The 25,058-nt window shown below is 41.0% G+C and overlaps 1 protein-coding gene across 1 annotated transcript in view; it reads left to right on the plus strand.

Moving 5' to 3' along the window:
* LOC130561040 (neoverrucotoxin subunit alpha-like) overlaps positions 1-23,071 on the plus strand; it is a 30,857-nt gene extending 7,786 nt beyond the window's left edge. The window contains exons 2-5 of the mRNA XM_057345125.1: positions 19,392-19,501; positions 19,714-21,420; positions 21,521-21,612; positions 21,685-23,071. Coding sequence (XP_057201108.1) covers positions 19,411-19,501; positions 19,714-21,344 — 1,722 coding nt within the window. The 5' untranslated portion in view covers positions 19,392-19,410 and the 3' untranslated portion in view covers positions 21,345-21,420; positions 21,521-21,612; positions 21,685-23,071. The remainder of the gene's footprint in view (positions 1-19,391; positions 19,502-19,713; positions 21,421-21,520; positions 21,613-21,684) is intronic.
* The last annotated feature ends 1,987 nt before the right edge of the window (positions 23,072-25,058 follow it).

The raw sequence follows: 25,058 nt of genomic DNA on the forward strand, positions 1-25,058 counted from the left end.
GGCAGGTTCTACAGATTGGATGTGTCCTCTTTAGCGTCTAAAGTCCTCTCGGTGAGTGCTGAATGCTCTTTTTTTCCTAGCTGTTGATCGCTTATACTGCACAAGTTGTTACCGCGTTGTTGTTGACTCTGTGCTTGGTGTACTATTATGTTCACTGTTATGTCCGCCCGGGATTCCGTGCTAGCTTTTACTGTAGTGGTGTCTGCTCTGTCAAAGCGCAGCCCGCTCATTTCTGTGGTTTGGATATGCAAATTTAGCAGGAGCCCGAACTGGCAATTTATTGGTCTGTCTCAGCCAATCAGCTGTGGGCACTCAGGGCGACTTCGCGATTGGTTGAATCAGTGTGCAGCAGCATTACCCCGTGCTTGCTGTGTTTTAGCCCAGTTGGTCCGACTGATTTTGCTACTCACACGGCGGGATTGCATTACATTCCCACAGTGGAGCTCCGCAATGTTGTGAGACTGCTCTCGAAAGGGAACGTCTCCGGTTACTATCGTAACCTCGGTTCCCTGAGAAGCGGGAACGAGACATTGTGCAGACCGCTGTGTTCACCATTCATCAGCCCTGCAGGCGTTCAAGATTTGTAGATTCTGAGGTATTGTCGCTATGCAACGTATTTATACTGCCAGTCTTGTGACAATTGGGCAGTTTTTTTACTGCCGTTATCCAATAAGACTTCAAGAAAGTGGAAAAGGGAAGGGTGGAAAAGGGAAGCTCAGCAATGTCTCATTCCCGCTTCTCAGGGAACCGAGGTTACGACAGTAACCGGAGACGTTTTGACTACAAGGGATACAGCTACCACCACTGGGCATGCGCACTTCAATACCGCATGATTTTTGTCACACTGAATACAGTTGATTAATAATTTTTTATTATTGTAAGGTTAGATTTAGGGTTGGGGTAGGTGTAGGCGTTAGCTAATGTAATTTATTGTTATTATAGAACTAGATTTTGCACCACTTCCGGCCGTAGCTGTATCCCTTCTAGCAACAACCGTGCTATAGGCGTCACTGTACATTACCGCGGAACACTGATTCTGTCGCGGAACATGTCGCCGTATGTTGTGACACATCCGGTAGTAACTGACACTTGAGCTGAACCTCTGTGCAGACATAATTGCCACACAAAATCCTAAATAAATAGTGTACTTTAGTCAGCATTTTAACTGAAACAATTAAACACTATTTTTTTAGTAGAACTTGGTGGTTTAAAGAGGAACTCTGCCCAAAAATGAAAATTCTGCCATTAAATCCCAACCCTTAAGTAGTTTAACATCCCTAGCACCTCCGTATTTCCCCAGAACGCAAATTAAGGTAGTTTTGGAAGCTTTCTGACTCCTCCATAGATTGCAACGCAACCAAACTTCAAAGCGCTAAAAGTGCATAAAGCCATCGTAAAATAGTCCGGTGGTTCAGTATTAATTAATATAATGTGACAAGGATACTTTTTGCGCACAAACAAACAAAACTAACGACTATATTAAAAAACTTCCTGATTTGAGTGTTAGTTTCCAGCGCGCGTTCCCGAGAGCCACACGACAGTGCATCCGGTGTCAGCATCGCTCGACACATGCGCGTTCTGACATAGAGCCTGTGTGGTCAGAACGCGCATGCGTCGAGCGATGCTGACACCAGATGCACTGTCATATGGCTCGTGTGTTTGGTTGCGTTGCAATCTATGGAGGAGTCAGAAAGCTTCCAAAACTACCTAGGGATGTTAAACTACTTGAGGGTGAGTAATTAATGGCAGAATTTTTATCTTTGGGTGGAGTTCCCCCTTAAGTCATTTCAATAGTGTGTAATGTTGCTGTTAGAACATAAATAATATCTGCAAAATGATAAAGCTCAAACTTCAATGCCAAGAGAGATATTGTCTTTAACAGAATTCGCTTTTCAAGGACTACAGAGAACGGCATGCTAAAATTGGACTACAACACGTTACTTCCCGGGTACATGTCACTATTCTGAGTTTTTGAATAACCTCCGCCCAAAGGAATACCCAAAAAAAGGGGCGAGGCCTTCCTCAGAGAAGAGGAGGAGCCATTGGAGTAGTGTTTGGTTATCAGAGATTGTAAACATTTGACTGAGCTGCATGCTTAATTACTTTCACTTTCATCACAGTCCTACAGCTGGTAATAAGAATTCAGCTACACACATTCTAAGGGCGTTTTCAGATTGGGCTCGTTTGCTGCAGTCCAAACTTGATTGTGATTGTTCCTGCCGCCCCCCCCCGCTGTGTTGGTTTGGTTTCAGACTCAACTTGATTCTGTCGAACCCTGGTGCGTTTGCTCCCGTTCGTCTTACGTCATCAAATATGTGCACTGCGCATGACAGACCACGGATCAATATATTGCGTTTTTATTAATTTGGTGCTATTATGCGCAGCAGAGTAAATGACATCTGGGTTTACTGTATGCGCGTTGCATGCAGACGGCTTTCTGCTGCTTGCAAACAGACTATTTTGAGGAAACAGAGGATTACCATTGACCTGACACTCTGATTCCACTCGCAACGCTGAATACGATGCAGCCTGCACTAGGGCTGTCACGATTATGAAATTTGGCTGACGATTAATTGTCTAATAAATCATTGCGATTATGGCAATTAATTGTCTGTTTTAGAGCTTTGACTTAATTCTCATACATTTTTTATTCAGCTTTGAAACGACCATATTGTTCTGAATATAAAGACTATGTTCTTTTTCTTGGAAATACATAGGAAAAAATTGGGTCATCATACTTAAGGTTTAGGCTTTTACCGGTCAATAATACAACCGCCAAATACTATGGAATTCCAGAATTGACTTAATTAAAAATAAATAAATACAAAAATAAATCCATGAAGAAATGTAAAAAAGCAAAAATAAATGAGTATTTATACTTTTATTTCCTTATTTATGGGTAATTATATATTTTTTCACGCTTATTTATTTTTTCATTTATTTATTTATACATTTATTTATTTCCAATTTTATTTATTTCCACATTTATTCATGTATATATGTATTTATTCCTACATTTATTTATTTTTACATTTATTTATTTCTACATTTATTTATGTATGTATTTCTTTGTCTGTATGCTAATGAGTGGGGGCGTGTTTCACCTCAGACATTAGCAATCGATCTCAGAGCGGCGGTGCTGAAGCTTTGAGGCCACAGGGACACCTTGTGGTGTGACCAAACGAAACGATTGCAACTTGCCAAACTCGTTTCGTTTGGTCACACCACAAGGTGTCACTGTGGCCTCAAAGCTTCAGCACCGCCGCTCTGAGATCGATTGCTAATGTCTGAGGTGAAACACGCCCCACTCATTAGCATACAGACACAGAAATACATAAATAAATAAATGTAGAAATAAATAAATGTAAAAATAAATAAATGTAGGAATAAATACATATATACATGAATAAATGTGGAAATAAATAAAAGTGGAAATAAATAATGTATAAATAAATAAATGAAAAAATAAATAAGCGTAGAAAAATATATAAGTACCACATAAATAAGGAAATAAAAGTAAAATACTCATTTATTTTTGGCTTTTTTACATTTCTTCATGGATTTATTTTTGTATTTATATTTTTAATATTGTCAGGATTTGGATTCCATAATTAAGATATATCAGTACTTGTAATTAAGGAAATTATAGAGTGAAGCCACCATTAAATGCTATCAGTCATAGAAAAGCTTCTAGTCTGTTTTTTCTTCACTTGCAGAGTCAGGGGTGCAAACTCGTCAGGTGAAAAGGTGACAAACTAAACCCCGCCCCGCTAGTTAAATGCCAACGTAGGTAAAGGCAAGTTAATTCACATAGCACATTTCACACGCAAAGGCAAGTCAAACTAGTTTATAGGGAGAAATGTAACACGCTGCAAAAAATGCTTTTCTTACATTTTGGTCTTATTTCCAGTCCAAATATTTAATAATTCTTAAATCAAATCTTTTTTTTTTCAGAAAAAAATAACCAAACGTCAAAATCTTGTTTAAGATTATTTTGCTTACCCCATTGGCAGATTATTTTGCTTGTTTTAAGGTAAAACTCACTTAATTGTGACTTTTTTTCCTGAAAACAAGACAATATTTTTACTTGGCTAGAAAATGCTTCTTGATTTAAGAATTTTCAGATATTTGGACTAGAAACAAAGACAAAAACTCTAAGTAGGAAAGCATTTTTTGCAGTGCACCATTCAAGGATAAACACCTTATATGATTAAAAAACGTTTGAGCGACAACTACGGTCTAAAATCAACAAGGATTGTTGTTAAGATGTTACATGAATTAGTCAGGGCAAATAAACCACTGTAAATCTTCATTTCAGCACTCAAATTTTTGAAGCGGCTGACGGGCTAAACGTGAGGTGTTTCTCCGTCATGAAACAGGCTGTCAGGCTGACACTTGAGCTGAGTGATACTAATATTACTGTACATTACACGCTGTGCTTTACTTGTAGGTCGAACAGTTCTCAAATCGACTTCATGTCAGAGTAATAGCTTACTGATATGTGAGACAAATGTTAAGGTCGAGACTGAGAAGCATTTTTGCAAAGGGTAACGTTAGCGAACTACTGTAGCGATAACGTAACTTACAATCTTCATAGCTATCACAACAGCAGCCTCGCGCCAAAAATAAAAAATAAACCCAGCCTCACGCGGTAATCACCATTTAAACTGGAACACCATAATTTACAGCAGATACAAATGCATTCCGTCCAGCTCTCCAGCGAACTTAATTTAGCTGGCTACAAACAGGCTAATCTAACCATCATTTACTTCAAAAATAAGTTGCTTACCGTTAGCTTGTTCCTTCATGTTTTACGCAGTGTTGCCAACTCTTTTCAATGGAAAGTAGCTAAAGCCTACCCGAAAAGTCGCTAAATGTCGCCAGATGACGTCACGCGCTAGTTTGCATATCAGTGACGTCATCACGTAGTATCTGACAAGCTAAGCGCTTCAGGTATACTTCATATCTCTACTCTCTGAGCGGTTGTATACAGTATTATATTAAAACAATACACCCAAATGCACAATAAATAGGCTCTTAATGACTTATTTTTCTGTTTCTGTTGGCAGACATCAAAAAACTATGTAATAGTGAGTAAACTCAACCACTTAAAACTAGCAGTCACTTTCATTGAACAGCTAAAGTCCGTTTGTGTTCATGTGTCCATACAGTAATCGTGTTTTAAATCATAAATGCTCAAACAAGGTCAATAAGTGATTAGTTCTTGGAAACACTGTTTGTACATGCCTCTCTCATGCACGCGTCAGTGCGGTCTGAACTGAATGTGCTGCTTCTCCCTGCAGCTCACTGAACAGAGACGGTGCTGAGCTGGGAAGGCAAAAACTCGCTCTCGCGGGGCAATAGACGTGAAGCAGAATGTTTCGCTAAGTCGCCAAGGCTCATTCAGAAAGTAGCTAGATTTGTCGCTAGTCGCTTTTTGGAAAAATAAGTCGCTAAAGGGGTCTGAAAAGTCGCTAAATCTAGTGACAAAGTCGCCAAGTTGGCAACACTGGTTTTACGTAGCCTCTGGAAATATGACGGTGGCCTGCTGCGTCTGAAAGTGAGGCTTCAGGAGTGAGATTGGTTGGATGATGAGGGAAAGAACATTAAGGTGAGCCAATCAGAGGCAGAGTAGGGCGGGTCCATCACTTTGCCAACAGGGGAAAAAAAACGCTACAGGTGACATACGACGACGACGACCGACAATCTTTTTACACATCTACACGATTCACGTGAATGACCTATTTCAAGGTGAAAACAGCGAATTTCGCCGAAAGGTGACAAGTTTGCACCCCTGAAGACTACAATAAAAGTTTACTTCTATGTTAATGACATTTTGGTTCTGGTTTTCACAATGAAATAATATTAAATTGTACTGCAGGTTATTTTTATGGTATATGCTTTAGTTTTTTTAAAAGTGATTGTGTTGTGGTGGTACATTTTACAAGTATTACCATGCTTTAGTTACAATATATACAATAAAATATGCAATATGCATATGCACTACAGCTCCCCCTAGTGTCTTCTATAGAGATGTGCAATAATTGCGATGATCTGAAACCATCGCGATGAGGTCAAACAATCGCGATGAGACGATTATTTAATAATCGTGACAGCCCTAGCCTGCACTCGCGCTCGAATCCAAGGTAAATCATCAACACTATCATCTCTTACATGTGTTTTATTGAATGAAATACACCGTAATCGGCTTAAACGCATGCGCAGGTCACTTTACTTCCTCATCAAGTGCGGACCCGGGTACGTGTTGCTTTCATATTCATGCGAACCCCGCCACAGTTCGAGAGCAACCGAACTCAGACCACCTTCAGGTAGTCTCTGGTTCGGTAGCCAGGTGCGCACCCGGGTTGGCTTGACAGCTTTCACATTAGCAATTTCTCGGGCTCGATTTCTAGGTGCCCGGCTAAGGGATGGGCGTGGGCCAGCTCCAAGATGGTGGCTGTCTTTGTCTTTGGGACTACCAACAGCCGTTTTTCCTCCCCCCTCCTTTGTGCTACACAGTAGAGCAGACCTTTCTGTACTATGAGGTGCGGGTAGACGTACTTCCTCGTCCACGACCCTGACTTGGGCCCAACAGTTCCTCAATCAATCATCCTCCCTCTGTTCCTTTCCGAGAGAGCCTCCCGCTGTTCCTTTCCGAGAGAGCCTCCCGCTGTTCCTTTCCGAAAGAGCCTCCCGTGGTCACCTGATGGAACAAATCAGTGAACAGGTTAGTGGACTGAGGACCGCACTCACCCTCTCGCTCGCTCTCCATAGCCATCAGTGCGGGACGGTTCTTCCCGGGCCATGCTACTCTGTTCCGGCGCCGGTGGCTCCGCTCTCCCGCTGGCTGTAACGCATGGGCCAATCCCTTCCTAGCAAGGCCTTCCAGGTAAGTCGGGTAGTATTCCTACCTCCAACGGCCAGGATCCCGGTGGGGCTGAGACGGTGACTCTCCGGGCCGGCACGCTGCGAGTATCGCCGTGTATGCACGAGATGGGGATTACCAGCTTTCCTCGGGGCTGCACCACGGTTGGCTGCACCAACGTCACATAACTTCCAGAGTCCAGCGTCGCAATGACTGGGTTCCCATCGATGTGAACGACCCACTCTGGAGCTCCTGCGGATAAGGCTTGGTGCCTTGGACCCCGGGCGTGGCGGGCTCCGTTGGCATGGGTTCATCTCAGGGAAAGGGAGCCACAGGTCTGCCTACTGGTCGGGAGGTGCCCTGCGGCTGTCTTCATGGCGGAATCACCCTCCGAGCTGGAGCCGTCGCTCTCTCTCCTGCATCCCGGGCGGCCTCAGCCAATTCCACCGCTTCTACCAGCTCTCGGTAAGTCTTGGGATCCCTCATGCCTACCGGTCCCCGGAACCGTCGGGGCAGGGCACGTAGCAAGCGGTCTATGACCACCTTCTCGGCGACCTGGGAGGCCGTGGACTCCTCTGGTCGTAACCAGGGGTGAGTGAGGCTGGTAAGTTGCGCGGCCTGGGCGCGAATCGGCTCGTTGTCCTGGTACGTCCACTCGTGGAAGTGCTGCGCCGCATTGACCGGGGAGATGCCGACCCGGGCGAGAATTTCCCTCTTTAAGGCATCATAATCTGCGTGGGCTGGGGCGGGCATGGAAAAGTATGCTCATTGCGCCTCCCCCGTCAGGAAGGGTGTCAGGATCTGCACCCATTTGGTCTTGTCCCAGGTTTCCCGCCTCGCGATCACCTCAAACGTGTGCAGGTACGCCTCTATGTCGTCCAGGTCACCGAGTTTGGTGAGGTGACGGTGTGCCGCGGCTTGGTTGTCTGGAAGCGGAGTCCGGGCGGCAACGGCTTCCGCTACACATCCGATGGTTTGCTCCAGCCGTTCCTGTCTGCCAGCGAGTTGCTCGTTCAGCTTGTGTTGGCGTGTGGTGATGTCGGTCAGCCGCCGGAGGATTTCTTCCATCGCATCCAGTTTGCGAGGGAGAGAGAGCGCGGTTTCCTAGAACAGGTAAAACACAGAGTAGATTAGATAGCTTCCCTTTATGGCTTTATTTCATGTCAATCTGCCCACATTCTCCACCAGATGTGGCAGGACAGACACGAAAAGAACACGGTTGCAGGTAAACAAGATAGCATGTGAATACATGGGGGAATTCCGCTCGGTCAATTGTCCTTCCGGGTTTGGGTTGCAATCCATGAGCGTTCGGTGAAAGGCTTAGGGAGAATCTTCCTCCGCTGCTGGGCGTCAGGAACTCGTATCTCGTAAAGAAAACACAGGTCAACACCAGCATTTCGTGTGGAGTCGTTGCTCACGTTCTCTTCTTCTTCTCCCACTTTTATTCCGTTCGGGAACGAGCTGCAGGTGCTGAAGACCAGCAGGTGAGCGCATTGATTGCTTCCGTTTCCATGGCGACGCTGATTGGGAAATGGGCGACTCACCACAAAGGCAAAACTAACGTTTCTGTTATTAGTGTTAATAACTGGTCTGAAGCCAATCGGTCCGGTGTCATTTCCCTCGACTCGACTTGTTTTGACGAGTTAAAGAAATGTAGAGTTAAAGAAATGTAAAAATATACGTGGTCATAACGTATTGCTAATATCATTACAGTGTTTTAAATTTGATTATAATTTATTAAAAAAATGTTGTTAGTTTGTGACACATCAGAGTGCATGTCAAGCAGTGGTTTTGGTGGCCGTCCGTGGCGCGGGACTCTCGTGAGCTCATCTCGGCCTGCACAGCTTGCGTGGCGAGTAAGAGCTCCAATCACCCCCCGGTTGGACTTCTCCGGCCACTTCCCACCCCTTCGAGGCCCTGGTCCCGCATCGCCATGGATTCCCAAATTACCATCTGCCAAGGAGACGGCGACCATCGTCCTCGACCACGTCTTTCATATCCACGGCCTCCCGACAAACGTGGTCTCTGACAGGGGCCCCCAGTTTATTTCCAAGTTTTGGGCGGAGTTTTGTCGACTCCTGGGGGCCACTGCCAGTTTGTCTACCGGTTACCACCCGCAGACTAATGGGCAGTCCGAGCGAGCCAAGCAGGACCTTGAGAGAGTCTTGCGCTGCGTTACCTCAGCAGAAATGCTGTCTTGAAGTTCCAAACTAGCCATGGTTGAATACGCTCACAACTCCCTCCCAGTGTCCTCTACAGGCCTTTCACCTTTCCAGTGCTGCTTAGGCTATAAACCCCCGCTATTTTACATTTACATTTAGTCATTTAGCAGACGCTTTTATCCAAAGCGACTTACAGATGAGGGAAACAATGGAAGCAATTGGAACAACGTAAGGACAACAAAAAGCAATAAAAGAAAATTGGTCTCATATAGCCTATCACAGTATACAGAGCTAAGATTTTTTTTTTTTGAAAGAGTAGAAAAGAGGTAGAAGTCAGAACTGATCAGTCAGGTGTTGACGGAAGAGATGTGTTTTCAGACGGTTCTTAAAGATGGCTACAGAATCTGCTGATCTTGTAGCAGCGGGCAGATCATTCCATAAATGTGGAACCGATCCCGAGGTACGTGAGTGAGATTTTTTTTACCTTTTTGGGATGGCACCACAAGACGTCGTTCGGTTGCAGAGCGTAGGGATCTGGCGGGTATATATTGCAGTAGTCCAGTCTGGACAGAACAAGAGCCTGGACTAGGACTTGCATAGCATGCTAGGATAGGAAAGGTCTAATTTTCCTAATATTGTAGAGGATGAATCTACAGGACCAGGTGGTGCTGGCAACATGATCAGTGAAGTTAAGCTGATTGTCGATCACCACTCCCAGGTTTCTGGCAGTTCTGGAAGATGTGAAGATTTCTATCGCAAGAGGCTGACACTACCGTTCGTTCGCAGGTGTCTCCGAGTCTGGAAGATTGCCAGACGAGCGCTCGCTCTAACCTGCAAACGCAACCAAGCATCAGCCAACCGCAGGCACTCCAAGGACCCACTTTACGTGTGCGGTCAGAGGGTCTGGTTGTCCACCTCTGATCTTCCCCTTAAACTCCCTGCACGTAAACTGGGACCCAAGTTTATCGGTCCCTTTCACATTGCCAAGATCATCAACCCAGTTACTGTTCACCTTAAACTACCCCCGACGCTTCAGAGAGTTCCCCCAGTATTCCATGTCTCCAAAGTTAAACCTGTCATCCGGTCCCCCCTTCAGCCCCTCACCTCGGTCCCTCCTCCTCCCAGACTCATCGAGAGGTCACCTGTCTATACGGTACGGCGACTCATCGATGTGAGACAGCGAGGCAGAGGCCACCAATACCTAGTAGACTGGGAAGGTTACGGTCCGGAGGAGAGATGCTGGGTCCCCGCTCGGGACATACTGGACCGCTCTCTTATAGATCAGTTCCTCCATTCACGTGAGTAGCCCCCTAGATGCCAAGAGGCATCCTAGGGTAGGGGGTTCTGTCATGCCCTGTCTTGGTTGGTTTGTTATTTTCGATTATTTTTGTTATTTTGGGCTCCACGTGCTCCTTATCACACGTGTGCCTCATTTCCCCGTTACTCCGCTCTCACCTGATTCCGTTTTACTTTAATTACTACGTCACTGATTATTTCCCACACCTGTTACTGATTTCTGTTTCCCTATTTATTCCCCTCTCCTCCTTTCACTTATCGGGCAATGTTTTAGTAAGAAGCTGGATTATTGTATGTACTGTTGTCCTCATGTTATAACCTCTCTATGCATATCCAGGATTCACCATCAAGGACTTAATTCCATGTCCAGTTACGGTGAGGCAGAATCGAGAGAGAGCTGGCTCGGACCTTGGTTCGTTCGGCGAAATTTCTCTCTGCCCACCACATTTGCGGTTACTGGAGCTAGCACAACCAGTCCTTATTTGGATTACCTTTTGGCTCTACTGTTGTGACTGTTGTGCCAGGAGTTCCCTGGCACTTTTTAGTTTCTGGTTGTTTTTTACACTGTGTGCTAAATAAACTCTCACTTCTGACTAGTGTTGGGCAGTAACGCGCTACTGTAGTTTGATTACATTTATGGTAACGGAGTAATTTAACATTATAATTTCTAAAATAGTAATTAGATTATAGTTCCAAGCCCAGGTAACTATACGTTACAGCTGCGTTACGTCGTTGCATCGTTTAAATTGTAAAAAGCGAAATAGCTTTTTCAAAGTCTGGATGCCTGCCTGTCGCACCTGCAACGTCATCAAACTGAAACGCGCCTGCGCGGAAAGTACTACCAAAGCCACTCCATGGAAAGCCTGCCACCTTAAGCTAAAAACTCGTAACGGCCAATGCTATTGCCGCGCGGAACGCAGGCAAGGAGACTAGACACCAGATATGATTGGCTGAGGTGCCTCTCATGATCGATGTTATCCTTTATGCTCCAATTGTAAGTATTACAGACCCATACATCTCCCTATCACAAGACAATCTTTGGTACTACCAGCGAAAACAAACTCAGCATGGAGAGAGAACGTACTATGTGTTCTGTAGCTGGAAATACAAACATTATTGAGTTTATTTCTGTCAAAGGCAAGAACATTGTTGTGTGTTGTCGGTCATGTGGAGGTAAGCAAAACCCTCTCTCCCGCGAAAAACAACCTGAACGGCAGTACAGCATGGTTAAACTTCTGGAGAAAGTAACGTCACCGGGCACGGAGAGCAATGAATCAATTGCTAGTGTCGAGTGCCAGGCTGCTATTAGCAACATGTTATGTTTTGTCAGACTAGTTTTTGCTGCTCTAACGCTGTTATATTTGTTAAATGACGAAGAAATCATCATAGAAATATGCAGCACTAGTTAAGATATACAAGTTATAAGAAACTAAGGAGAGACTTTTTACATTATGGAGTATGCCGGTTTAGAAATACTAGTTAACATGAAAAAAATGTTTAAGTTAAAATGTCACCGAGTTTAATTATTATTATTATTTATGACAGGCTTTAGTATGGAACAAGCAGAAAGAATGTATTAAAAGAATTAAAGATGAGATAGAGTAGAGTATGCACTTCCCAATGATGTTTAGTCTTGAGAAGGCTAAAGAGGTTATTTTGTGTTTTTGAGGGGTGGGGGTAGGGTCAGTCGTGGTCTAATGGTTAAAGTGACTGCTGGTGGCATTCGGTTGTAAAATACAGTATAATGTGACAGATCAGAGAGTAGAAGTAAAACAGATATCAAGTGCTAACACTAACACGAGCTGATGACTCACAAATATGCTAATTAGTTTGTGACGCCACAAGTCTGTCAAAATCTTATGGGAAACACTGTGTGCTGTATGTGGCACCTCCAGTAGCCTAGTGACACATGCCGCTCGCTGTGTCTATGGTGCTCATATGCAGTTAACGGCAGAACATTATTTAATTAATAATAATCTGATTTCAAACATAGGATTTATTACACCCGCGTGTTAATTTTTACAACCATTAGTCTTCGCCATATGTTTAATATCATGGCCAGTTGGATGTGTTTATATTTAATAAAAGTTATTATTTTAATTATTTATTTTTTAAATTTAATGTATTTAACTACACATTACACAGAATTTTAATAACACATTTATTCTATTTATAGGACTGACCTGATAGTTCCTCAACTGTCGTAGACTAATTGCATGCTGACTAGTGTACACTTACTTAAACTGCCTACATACCTACAGGCATGCATGCAGCATCATGCAAAAACACAGAAACGTGACTGTTAACGTGGTATTCGTGGTGACTTATCATAGATTTATTGGGCAGTTTGCCTGATCAACAACATTGGCGTTACATAACAAGGCACATGCACTCTGATGTGCCACAAACTAACAACATGTTTTTAGTAAATTATAACCAAATTTAAAACACTGTAATGAAGTGATCAATAAGTTATGACCATGTATATTTTTACAATACTTTAACTCATCAAAACAAATCGAGCTGTTTTTAGCTTTTTTCATAAGTTATTCAAGATTCAACTTAAAAGTTCATCTTAAAAGTCGGTTTCATTTAATTTACATTGAAATTACTTAAACCGCCAAGTTCTACATAAAAAATAAAGTGTTTAATTGTTTCAGTAAAAAATCTGACTAAAGTAACGTTACACTATATATTTAAGATTTTGTGTCGCAATTATGTCTTTATAGCGGCTCAGCTCAAGTGTCAGTTACTACCGGAGGCATCACAACATACGGCGACAGTGTCAGTGTTTCGCGTTAATGTACAGTGACACCTATAGCACTATCCACTGTCACGTGTCATGCATTTTAAAGGACTCATAAAATGAGCACTTTCAACAAGTTGGTATGATTTACTGTATTAGGGTCTTCATGAAATGTCTGGAACATATTTTGCTTAAAAACACTCGATGGCTGTGTAAACAAAACCCTTCTTGCCTCGTCAAAAACAGCTATGCTCACAGCAACCCGTTTTGGTGCATGTCTCTTTAAATGATAATGAGTTACAGCGCAACCCACCCCCCTTCCGTCCGGCGTGTCAACACAACACACGTGTAGTACTGCCATGGCAATGGTTTAGCTAAATTATGTTTCCTGAACTGTGCGGTTAGTTTCGTTTTAAATGTCTCAAATCATTCGTCCGGAGACTAAAAAATCCGTCACAGCAAACAGCGCTCACGTTGTGCGTGTATGCTTACCTAAAATCCGCGGAATGCACACCTGCACATCTCAGTGGAATTACGTGGATTTTAGCGCTTGTCGTTGACAAGTTATAACATTACACACACAACGTGAGAGCATAACTAGTATGCTGTGATTTTTTTAGCCTAAGGACAAATGATTTGAGACGTTTAAAACGAAACTAACCGCAGTGTTTGCCCCTGTTCATTAGCAAAACAAACAGCTTGCTGCAGCTGAACATATTAATGCACATAATGTATTAACATACATACAGCTAAACTCCAAGTGCCATTTTGCCAAATAACATATAAATATAGAGTAAGTTTAACACTGGCTTTGAATGTTCTATTTAGCCCGTGACTGACTTGGCTCCCTTCGCTATCATATGCTAAAGTTATCCTCCTATATATACGGTACATTTACGTCAAATCAGACTGTTGATAAATATTACTTACATTGGCAGCTTTGTCTCGATCAGTTGGTCTCGATCTCTCTTGAGGAAACAACTTTGAAGCTAATCCTGCTTGTACTGTCCCGGGTTGATAAAGCACTCCGGCTTGAAGTGATTCACGCAAACAAGCAGGTTTTTACTTATGGTTTCTGAGGGATTTCCACTAAAAATAAAATAAATCCACTCCTGTCTCTTCCGAGGTTAGGACTCTGTGCAGCAACTACATTGCATGTTGTCCACGAACTTAAGCCATGGCGTCACGTACACTGTGGGTGGAATTGTGTAGATTAAGGGGCGGTAATATTATAATAAGAGCCTGCGTCTACGTCACATCAGGAGCGAAATCTGAACGGCTCGATTTCTCACATGCTTGCAGAGAAAGGCTTACCAAAACAAAGTTACTGGGATCTTGTTTTTCACTTTTTCTGGGTTGCTAGATGCACCGGGGACCCGATTATAGCACTTAAACAGAAAAAATTTGACTTTCATCCAATGGGTCCTTAAGTGACACATGTCACTATACACTGACACATGCCAATGAAAACAGGATGTGCCACCGAATGTACCACTAAGCGTAGTGACATGTCAATGGCTTCTGTGCGTCAGATGCCATGTCACGTAATGTTAAAACCGCCTCCAGGGTTTTCTACGGTGGCCGCTAGGTGTCACCGCGCTGCAACGGAAGAAAACACATGCAAACAGAGAAAACACCAGCAAATTCAGAAAGCATCTTCATTAGTTTGACGACACATGCCCTGCAAATACTCACACCACAAACAAACACAGAAACGCGCTGCAAATCCTCACAACACAAACAAATACAGAAACACGCTGCAAATTCTCGCAACACAAACAAATACAGAAACACGCTGCAAATTCTCGCAACACAAACAAATACAGAAACGCAATGCAAGTGGCACAAACAACAACGGAAGTGTTTCCGGGGGACTCAAAAAACTGATGCACCATGGCTGGGACGGCTTCATTTCACTGTGCCCATATTCGTAGCTGGAGAAGAACTTATATTGGGGTCCTATTTTCTTTGTTGTTGATCATGTTAAATGTACTTAATAATTGATAAAACAATATGAAACTTTTTCATCCTTTTGCCTGTTTTCCCGTTTATTAGTGACCGTCATCTGAGGAAGATATTTACTAATTCTACTGATCAGTGATCACCGCCGCATATAAATGTTGTTCTCTTTGTCATTTCATTGTCAGTGTCTGTCTTATTTAGCTCTGCATTGTATAAATAAATAAAATCAACTAAGGTAACAGGAACTACAGCGCGTTTTAAAATGAAAAAACATCAGTGCGAATTTCAACTACAAATTAATTTACAGGCTATAACTTGAAGGCGACGACCCCATCAAAGTTCTTTGGGGGAAAATACAGGTTTTTAGGTAGGCTATGGAAAAAGGTACCAATCTTAAGCTAAAGCCAAATTCAATAGTCGCTGTGAAATGTATACATTTTCATGTTTTAAGCTTAAATTAGCATTAAGTTGATGTATTTTTTACAAACGAACATGAATTTAAAGAACAACTGTTTTTAAGTTATGGTAATAAATAAAATAATTTTTATTTAATATTAAGTTGGTGTTTTGTTTTTATACATAATAAATTATGTTAACGAATTCTGTGGCTCACCAGTTTACTCTGTTTTTTTATTTTTATTATTTTGATATGGTGATGTGAGCAGAGCATAACACAATACAGGCGGCCCGTGAGTAAACTTCAAATATTTAAATTAACTTGCTATCTGAGTGAACAAAGATAGGTACATAGCTACAAATTATGAATTTACTGTTTGTGTATTATAAAGTAATTCAAGATGAAGCAATTAAAGTCATGCACACCCATATACACGTAACGCGAATAATCAATATAATCATAACTTTTGTTTATGCATTTTTTATTTATTTGACTGCTGCAGCTTTGGCTATTAATATATGTGAAGCTCTACTGTAACTCTAGCAATAAGAAAATACATTTTAATTAGGTCAACCATGTGAAGATGTGTCGTGTGAGTTTCATCTCGTGTGCTTTTTTTCCACATATGTGCAGCCATATTAATTTCTGAGATAAACCAGAATGTCTGTCTCTTACAACTTTAACATTAGTTTGTACGATAATAGCTAAATAAATGAATACTCACACGCATATGTAACGTCTTTTAATTCCATAATAAAATATAAATAAAAATATAAACAGTGAAGGCATTCATTCATCATCTCGAATGTAATACAATAACAATGCTACAAAAAGTAAAATAACAGATTTATATGAAACAAATCATAGAATTAAAGATAATTTAAAATAGTAAAATAATCTTTCATTATATGTAAACTCGTCCGTTGTTTTTCTAACTCGTGATGCGGCGCAGTTGGGTGGTTTTCCCTCTCCACTTCTAGTGAAGTGAGGTAAATATTCCCTTATTCCCTAACAGTTACGCCGTTCATAGTGCCCTTCGAACTGAACATGTTTTCTCACTTCGGATTGGAATCTCACTGAAATGACACCCCAGCCATGGTGCATCAGTTTTGGAGTCCCCTGGAAACACTTCCGATGTCGTCTGTGTCACTTGCAGCGCGTTTCTGTATTTGTGTTGCTAGAATTTGCTGCGCGTCTCTGTGTTTGTTTGTGTTGCGAGTAATACTTCATCATCAATTGGCATGTGCCAAGCCACACCCATAGCAACCAAAAGAGTCAAGTTTTAAATAGGAAAAATATCGAAACTTTTTGGTCATTTTTGAACGCGATGCTACTGGTCTAATTGGATTCAATGATCTATGCTAAGCTATGCTAAAATTGCTATCGCCAGACCCGGAAATCGGCTGAATAGATTCCAAAATGGTAAAACTCAACTTATTTACTCTGGGGAAGTTGAAGAATGAGCCTATTTCCAAAAAAAGTGAAGTGTTCCTTTAAAGTGTCATCACCCTAGTGACTGCCCAGCGCAGAGTTTTGCCACGCAAGCACCACTCACATTTTCTTCAGAAAATGTACCTATCTTGTTTTCTTTTTGTTATTATCAAGCCCCTTTTGTATTAAATGATATTTTCTGAAGAGAAGAAAAATGGACTGTTAACAGCTGGTCTATGTCCCTTTTTACTTAGCTGTCCAATCACAGTAAAGGATGTAGTTAATTGAATAAAATCAGTTATGACATTATTTTTAAAAGTATCCCCAATTTACAGACAATTCACACCAATGCCTAAAACGTTTCATGGTACTTTGGTTTTGCAGATAGAAGCCTTTAAATGGTTTGAAGACATTGCCACATTTCTTCTGGATTTATTTTTTCTCTTTGTGGTTTGGGCTTTTCTGGTTGTGATTATATTCTAGTTACACTCCTGTTTATAAACATCTTTTGTTTCTTAAAGGAGTAGTTCATTTTCAAAATAAACTTTCAAGATAATTTACTCACCCCCATGTCATCCAAGATGTTTATGTATTTGTTTTAGTCGAAAAGAAATTAAGGTTTTTGATGAAAACATTCCAGGATTTTTCTCCATATAGTGGACTTCAATGAACTCCAAACGGTTGAAGGTCAAAATTACAGTTTCGGTGCAGCTTCAAAGTAGGGATGCAACGATTATAGATTTTGTTGGTACGATTATAGTTTGAGGAATAATCACGGTTGCACGATTATGATGATTATTATGCATACATCAATTTCTACATTTTTACTGGCCCTGACAAAAATTGTACTTGCCCGCCACAAAAAGTAATAAATAAATAATAATGTCTAGTTATTAGTTTGTTTTTTTACCTATGCAATCTTAATAAATAAGCTCATAATACCATAAAACGATAATATTAATAGTCAATCAGTTAGTAATAAAATTAGAACAAATGATCAAATTATGAGCAATAGCACAAATAATTGTAATAAAGCAAACACACAAATAAAATTAACAGTGCTTTTTAGGTGTTTCGGATTGGTCTAACTGTGGTTATTAGGTACAGAAACTGAATAAAGGAGTCAAATGTAAAATAACACTTCATAGTCTTCACACTGTTCACAGTATACTGAAATATAGATCAAACCATATTAAAGTTGATCAGTCAGGAGCAGTGAGTCTGTTTTGTCTTCGTTTTTTGTTGTTTGATGAGCATTAAAACAAATATTTTTATTATGCTGCTGTCCCTTTAAGAGCTAGGGCGCACAGATCACGTTTTTATTTATCAACGTGATATAGAACCTATTCGCTAAATAATAACATAAAATAAGTTAAATTGGTTCAACTTACATCAGGAGTAGACTTTGAATTTGCGCATACAGAATGTACTCATCCTGTGAGCTGTCCTCGACGCGACGCTTCTTGTCCAGTGTGCTACTCCGTTAACTAACATGCCGCTTTGTTTGTTTACGTTGCACTGAAAGCTCAACCGTCACCGCTACAGCCTTGATTGTGAATGTACATGTAAGGTTGGCTGTTTGGTCTCTCTGCCATAGTTAATCTAGTGTGTGTCGTGGCCTCCGTGTCTCTGATAAGCACGGCTCTTTAAGATGGTGCACGCTGGTGTAACTTTGCTTTCATTTTGTGCAAGTTGCTACAGAAACATGCGGTGTAACGGAGCCTTTACGATTAATTAACCGTTACGTTTTTAAGTGCGGTTAATAGTGAACCTCGGTAATCGCTGCATCCCTACTTCAAAGGGCTTTAAACAATACCAAACGATGAATAAGGGTCTTATCTAGCAAAACGATCAGCCATTTTCTAAAAAAAAAAAAATTCATATGCTTTATGAACACAAATGCTCGCCTTGCTCTGTTCTGCGATGCGCGTTCATCACGTCACGTAATACGTAATTATGTTGAAAAGGTCACGCTTGACATAGGTTCAAAAAGGTAGGGCAGGGCGAAATACTTTTTTTTAAGTTTTACCTTTTAACTCCCTTTTTTGTAAACGGCGTTTGACTTAGTATTTGCACGTTCAACTTGTAAACACTGACTCGGTACTTCCGCCTACGTCAAGCATGACCTTTTTAACGTAATTACGTATTACGTGAAGTCATGAACGCGCATTGCAGAACAGAGCAAGGCGAGCATTTGTGTTTATAAAGCATATACTGTATATATATATTTTTTTTTAGAAAATGACCGATCGTTTCGCTAGATAACACCCTTATTCATCGTCTGGTATCGTTTAAAGCCCTTTGAAGCTGCACTGAAACTGTAATTTTGACCTTCAACCGTTTGGAGTCCATTGAAGTGCACTATATGGAGAAAAATCTTGGAATGTTTTCATGAAAAACCTTAATTCTTTTAGATTAAAGAAACAAATACATAAACATCTTGGATGACATGGGGGTGAGTACAGTATCATGAAATTTGATTTTGAAAATGAACTACTCCTTTAACACTGTCTGTGTCTGGCTACTGTCTAGCAAATCTGACACTAGAGTCATGGCAACAAAAACAACTGAAGTGACAGCTCTAGGAAGACCTCTGTTTCCTGGGATGCTTTACGACTGCCGCACAGATGCCTTCATTCCAGGTGGTGTACCTACTTTAAAACCACTTTTTAAAAACGCATTGACTTTACACAGTAAGATAAAACAAAGAAATATTAAGAGATTATTTTAATCAAGAAATGCAATAAAAATAAAACTCAGTTTTAATCTGTTATAGAGTAAATAAGGCCCACACATTACCTCTACAGAACATCAGCTACTGGTGCATAACTGTTTAATGTACTTCTAATTTCAGGTGTTACTCTGTGGGATAAAAAATCATTAAATGAAGATTTGGACACTCACACAAAGGATCAAACTTATTTAAAGTTTAGTAGCTCTGACTGTTTCTCTGATAAGTCCAGTCTTCTGAATATAAGTGCTTCTCTGAAGGCCAGCTTCATGAGTGGACTGGTGGAGGTGGGGGGATCTGCCAAGTATCTGCATGACACCAAATCCTCAAACCAACAGTCCAGAGTAACAATGTATTACAGTGAAACCACAAGATTTGAACAGCTCACTATGACCCACCTTAGCAAATTCACCTACCCTCAGGTGTTTGACCAGAAAACTGCAACTCATGTGGTCACAGCTGTACTGTACGGAGCTCAAGCCTTCCTGGTGTTTGACCGGACACTTTCAGAGGATGAAGACAAGCAAGAGATCGAGCGAAAATTAAGTATCATGGTGAAGAAAATCCCAGCATTTTCCATTAAGGGAAACGGAAGTGTAGAATTGTCAGAGGCTGAGAAGAAGATAGCCGAGAATATCAGCTGCAAGTTTCATGGTGACTTTCATCTTGAGCAGAAACCCACCACATACATGGAAGCCCTGCAGGTGTACAAGCAGCTCCCCAATCTGCTGAAGGACAATCCACAGAATGTGATTCCAGTAAAAGTCTGGCTGTATCCTCTTCATCTGTTAGACACGCAGGCCGCTCGGCTGGTGAGAGATGTCAGTACAAGCCTGGTGTCCTACACTGAAGCTGTAATGGAGGATCTGGAAGAGGTGGAGAGGAGATGCAGTGACCTGCTAAGAATAAAAAAGGTCAATATTTTCCGTGACATTAAAGAGAGGCTGACCTCATTTCAGAGTTCATTGAGAAGTTACAAGACAGTGTTTCAGAAAGCACTGTGCAAAGTCTTGCCTGCTATTCGAGGTGGAGAGATGGAGGAGCACACACTGGAGGACATCATGAAGATTCACGAAACCTCTCCTTTTAGTGCCAGCACACAGTGGTTAGATGACGCAAAGTCTGAACTTGACCTCTTGAGTTCCTACACCAAATCTCTGAAGGGGATCAAAGCTGTAGATGCACATGATCTGAGCACCATTCGCCTTAATCCTGATATTGATGTCGTGGTGTGCTTCACCTTCACGTCACTGAGGCATGAAGGCCAATATCTTTCAACCCTAAAAGAGTTCCTGCAATCTGATGAGTTTAAGACGCTTGAAGGGGAGAAAACTCTGTATTCGGTGGAATCTGATCAAAAGTGGTTTAAGGATCCAGATGTCATCACAAGGACGAGAGAGACCTTTTCCCTCTTCAAAAGCTTCTCTGAGGCCAATAAAGATGATGAGAAAATATGCTTCATTATTTCTGCCATCTCCGATTCCACCATTCCAGGCTCCTCCATCTATCTGTATGAACAAGGCAAACTGACAGACAAACGGTTTCAGCCTGTGACCAAGCCACCCGCACCCAAAGTGAAGAGCATCCAGGGAAACTCTGTGTCCCTGAAACTGCAGGATTCCCCGACTTTAGAAACAGTGAAATACAGAGTGGAGTACAGAGAGGTAAAACCAGATGAGAAGGAAGAGTGGATTTTCACAAACACATCTCATGAAGACTTTACTCTGCCTGGACTGGAGTCGAAGAAGCAGTAAGTGATCCGTTACAGGACAGTGGGTAAAGTGGGAGTGAGTGAAGCCAGCGATACTGTCTCTGCTGAATTACCTTCAAGTAAGTGTGATCTACTTATTCGTTACAAATTCACTTTTAAAAATCCATCAAAAATTATTTATATAATTCCCCCATTGTGTTCTTCTCTTTGCTTTCACAGCTCCACCTGTGTTGGTGGGTGGGACTGGAGGTGATGCATTCTCTGTTAACTTTACGTCCACCATTCAGAAGATTCACATTACTTATGACAGGGTATGTAAAGTGTGTTAAATTCTGTTTTAAAATAAAAACTAAAGTAAAAACATTTACATCTCTGCTTTCCAGCTTGAGCGCCTCCACACAATTCAGGTGACTTTAAACGATGGAAAGTTGTTTGAACGCGGTACAGTTAAAGGACGGATACAAGCTGACTTGATGTTTCACAAAGACGATAAAATCATCGCTGCAACGCTGTGGCCAAATATGGCGTATGACAGAGCCGGAGGTTTGGAATTAGTGGTTGAGAAAAGCAATGGTAAAAGAAGAAAATTCTCTGTCAAGTGTCAACTGCTTGGTCAGCCTGTGAGTCTTGATGTGAAGTCAGGAAATCTTTGCGGCATTACAGGGAGAAGTGGCTGGCATCTTGACGCTCTGGGCTTGTGCTTTATTTAAATGCATCAAGCTCTGTTGCTGACAGTATCCAAATGACAAAAACAGATCTTTAATATGCTGATGGATATAGGATCTTAAAAGGTTTCCTAAAAGCAAACTGTGTGTGTTATCTGAGAAATGAATGCGATTCTGATTCGAGTTTTCTTATAGTTTTATTTACTGACATTTCTTTATACATGTTTTGTATTTTATTAAATATTCATTATATTTGTATATTATATTCACATTACAGTATATTCATTATCATTTATAATGATATTCATTCCATGTGAAGCAGATATTTTCCACTGTCTTTGCCTCATATAATAAATCTGTATCTATAGTCAGATGACGCACAATGGAGATTATTCAATAATCTCTTATTTTATTCTATTGCGTCGTCTGTATTCTATCACTTCTCTGTATCTGCCTCTTATATCACTATTGGATTTTAGAAATGTACATCTACAAAGCTTTCATTAAAATGTTATAGGTGGTGCCATCAAACCATTTTGCCACACTTTATTATTTATTTGATAAGATATTTATTCTTTATTTGATAAGATATTTGCCACTTCTGACGTGGGTGCAAACTTTCATGAGCTTCTGAGCATGTTTTAGCCCTACAAAACATGGTTCATTTGGAGACAATAACAATCAGAGCTGTTCCTAAAGGGACCCTTGCAACATCTCTGCTTGAGCCCTAAATGATAAAATAAAGATTTTTTGGCACAGTTACAGGTACGTTTGCAAGGTTCAACATGTGTTTTTTAAATACAATCAATATCAGCAGTATGCAAAGTGACGCACGTTTGGTTTTCAACCATTGAAAATAGGTACAGTTCTACAATTTGTACTTGTTGCCTTATTTAGATCCCCATATATCTGGGATTGTACCATAAAGGGCCTTTAAGACATTAAGATATTTTAAACACTTCTAGAGTTATGCAAACTTTGGAAAAGAGAACACAAAGTACTTTTTCTCATTTTCAAATACAATGTCATTCAAAGTTACCAAATTCAAGCTATAGATGCTACTAATAGTAATTTACTGCTGTACTGTGTTTTCCCAGATCAATAAAAGAACATATTTTATCTTAGAAATGGTCTGTTTTGGAGTATATCTGTATACTTAATTTTTCTCCAGGTGTGCTCCAGGTCAGAACAGCTCAAACTCATTCACACAAATCAAACGTGCTTTCTATTATGTTTTTACTATAAAAATAGAAATAAAAATAATGACAGAAAAAAGCCTCTTCCCAAACATTGATTTTTTTTATAGTAATTTCTGGTCGTATAACACTTCATGGAAAAAGGAGGATTTTGGCTGGCAAATATGTGTGTTTTTTAGATAATAAAAAAAAGAACGTAACATATAAGCAATATGACAGATCCTCTTTTCATTGCTGAGAACTTCGTTATGCCAAAACAACTCTATTGTGTTGTATGACCGGAAATTAGTCTGCGGATTCTGGCGTCGCAAAAGCTCACCGGTGCCATATAGGCCCTTTTCACAATGACGTCACTTAACGTCCGCCTTTTTGCAAAGCAGTGTATCATAACATCCGTCTAGCAACAAACGAGAAGAAGAAGAAGAACTTCCGTTTCGCCGTCGCGCTGGAATTTAACAACAGTGAGAAAAAAAACTGACAGAACACGTATTCAAGTACTTATCCTAGCACCTTCGCTAACACAAAAAGAAAAGAAAACACTTACCTTCATAATCAAACAGGTACTGTTCAACGAAGAATTTGTATCCTTTCTCTAGCTTTGAGCTTGTCGTTTGCAAAAATTTGTCTGCAAGACGTTGTACATCATCTAGCCGTATTTGTGGCAGATGTGCAAGCCACTTGGTAAACTCCATTTTGAGGCGCTAGCGGAAGTAACTTCTTCTTCTTGAGTTTTACTGGCGAATGTATTTACCTTACGAACTGGAGTGCTAGCGGAAGTAATGATACACTGCTTCGCGGCAGAACGGAAGATGCGTGACGTCATGTGAAAAGGGCGTATTGTGCAACTTGCCCATAGCGGCGCTGTTGTCAACTTGACGTATCGTAGCAACAGCAGCAGATAAACGAGGGCAATGCGCGTCTACTGTAGGTATTAAGAGACAACATTTGCGTCACAATGGCAATGACGAAGAGGTATTTTCCCACTTCAGTTCAATGTGAATCATCACATAAGCGCTGAAGCGATGATACACAATCGCGTGGTTTTTGCCGACGCACCAGCCACGAATCCGCAAGAAGTTCCTACTTCAACAGGTGACAACAACTGTGCTTTTTCCACATATGTGCAGCCATATTAATTTCTGAGATAAACCAGAATGTCTGTCTCTTACAACTTTAACATTAGTTTGTACGATAATAGCTAAATAAATGAATACTCACACGCATATGTAACGTCTTTTAATTCCATAATAAAATATAAATAAAAATATAAACAGTGAAGGCATTCATTCATCATCTCGAATGTAATACAATAACAATGCTACAAAAAGTAAAATAACAGATTTATATGAAACAAATCATAGAATTAAAGATAATTTAAAATAGTAAAATAATCTTTCATTATATGTAAACTCGTCCGTTGTTTTTCTAACTCGTGATGCGGCGCAGTTGGGTGGTTTTCCCTCTCCACTTCTAGTGAAGTGAGGTAAATATTCCCTTATTCCCTAACAGTTACGCCGTTCATAGTGCCCTTCGAACTGAACATGTTTTCTCACTTCGGATTGGAATCTCACTGAAATGACACCCCAGCCATGGTGCATCAGTTTTGGAGTCCCCTGGAAACACTTCCGATGTCGTCTGTGTCACTTGCAGCGCGTTTCTGTATTTGTGTTGCTAGAATTTGCTGCGCGTCTCTGTGTTTGTTTGTGTTGCGAGTAATACTTCATCATCAATTGGCATGTGCCAAGCCACACCCATAGCAACCAAAAGAGTCAAGTTTTAAATAGGAAAAATATCGAAACTTTTTGGTCATTTTTGAACGCGATGCTACTGGTCTAATTGGATTCAATGATCTATGCTAAGCTATGCTAAAATTGCTATCGCCAGACCCGGAAATCG

This window comes from Triplophysa rosa, linkage group LG11, assembly GCF_024868665.1.
Source record: "Triplophysa rosa linkage group LG11, Trosa_1v2, whole genome shotgun sequence".
Taxonomy (NCBI): domain Eukaryota; kingdom Metazoa; phylum Chordata; class Actinopteri; order Cypriniformes; family Nemacheilidae; genus Triplophysa; species Triplophysa rosa.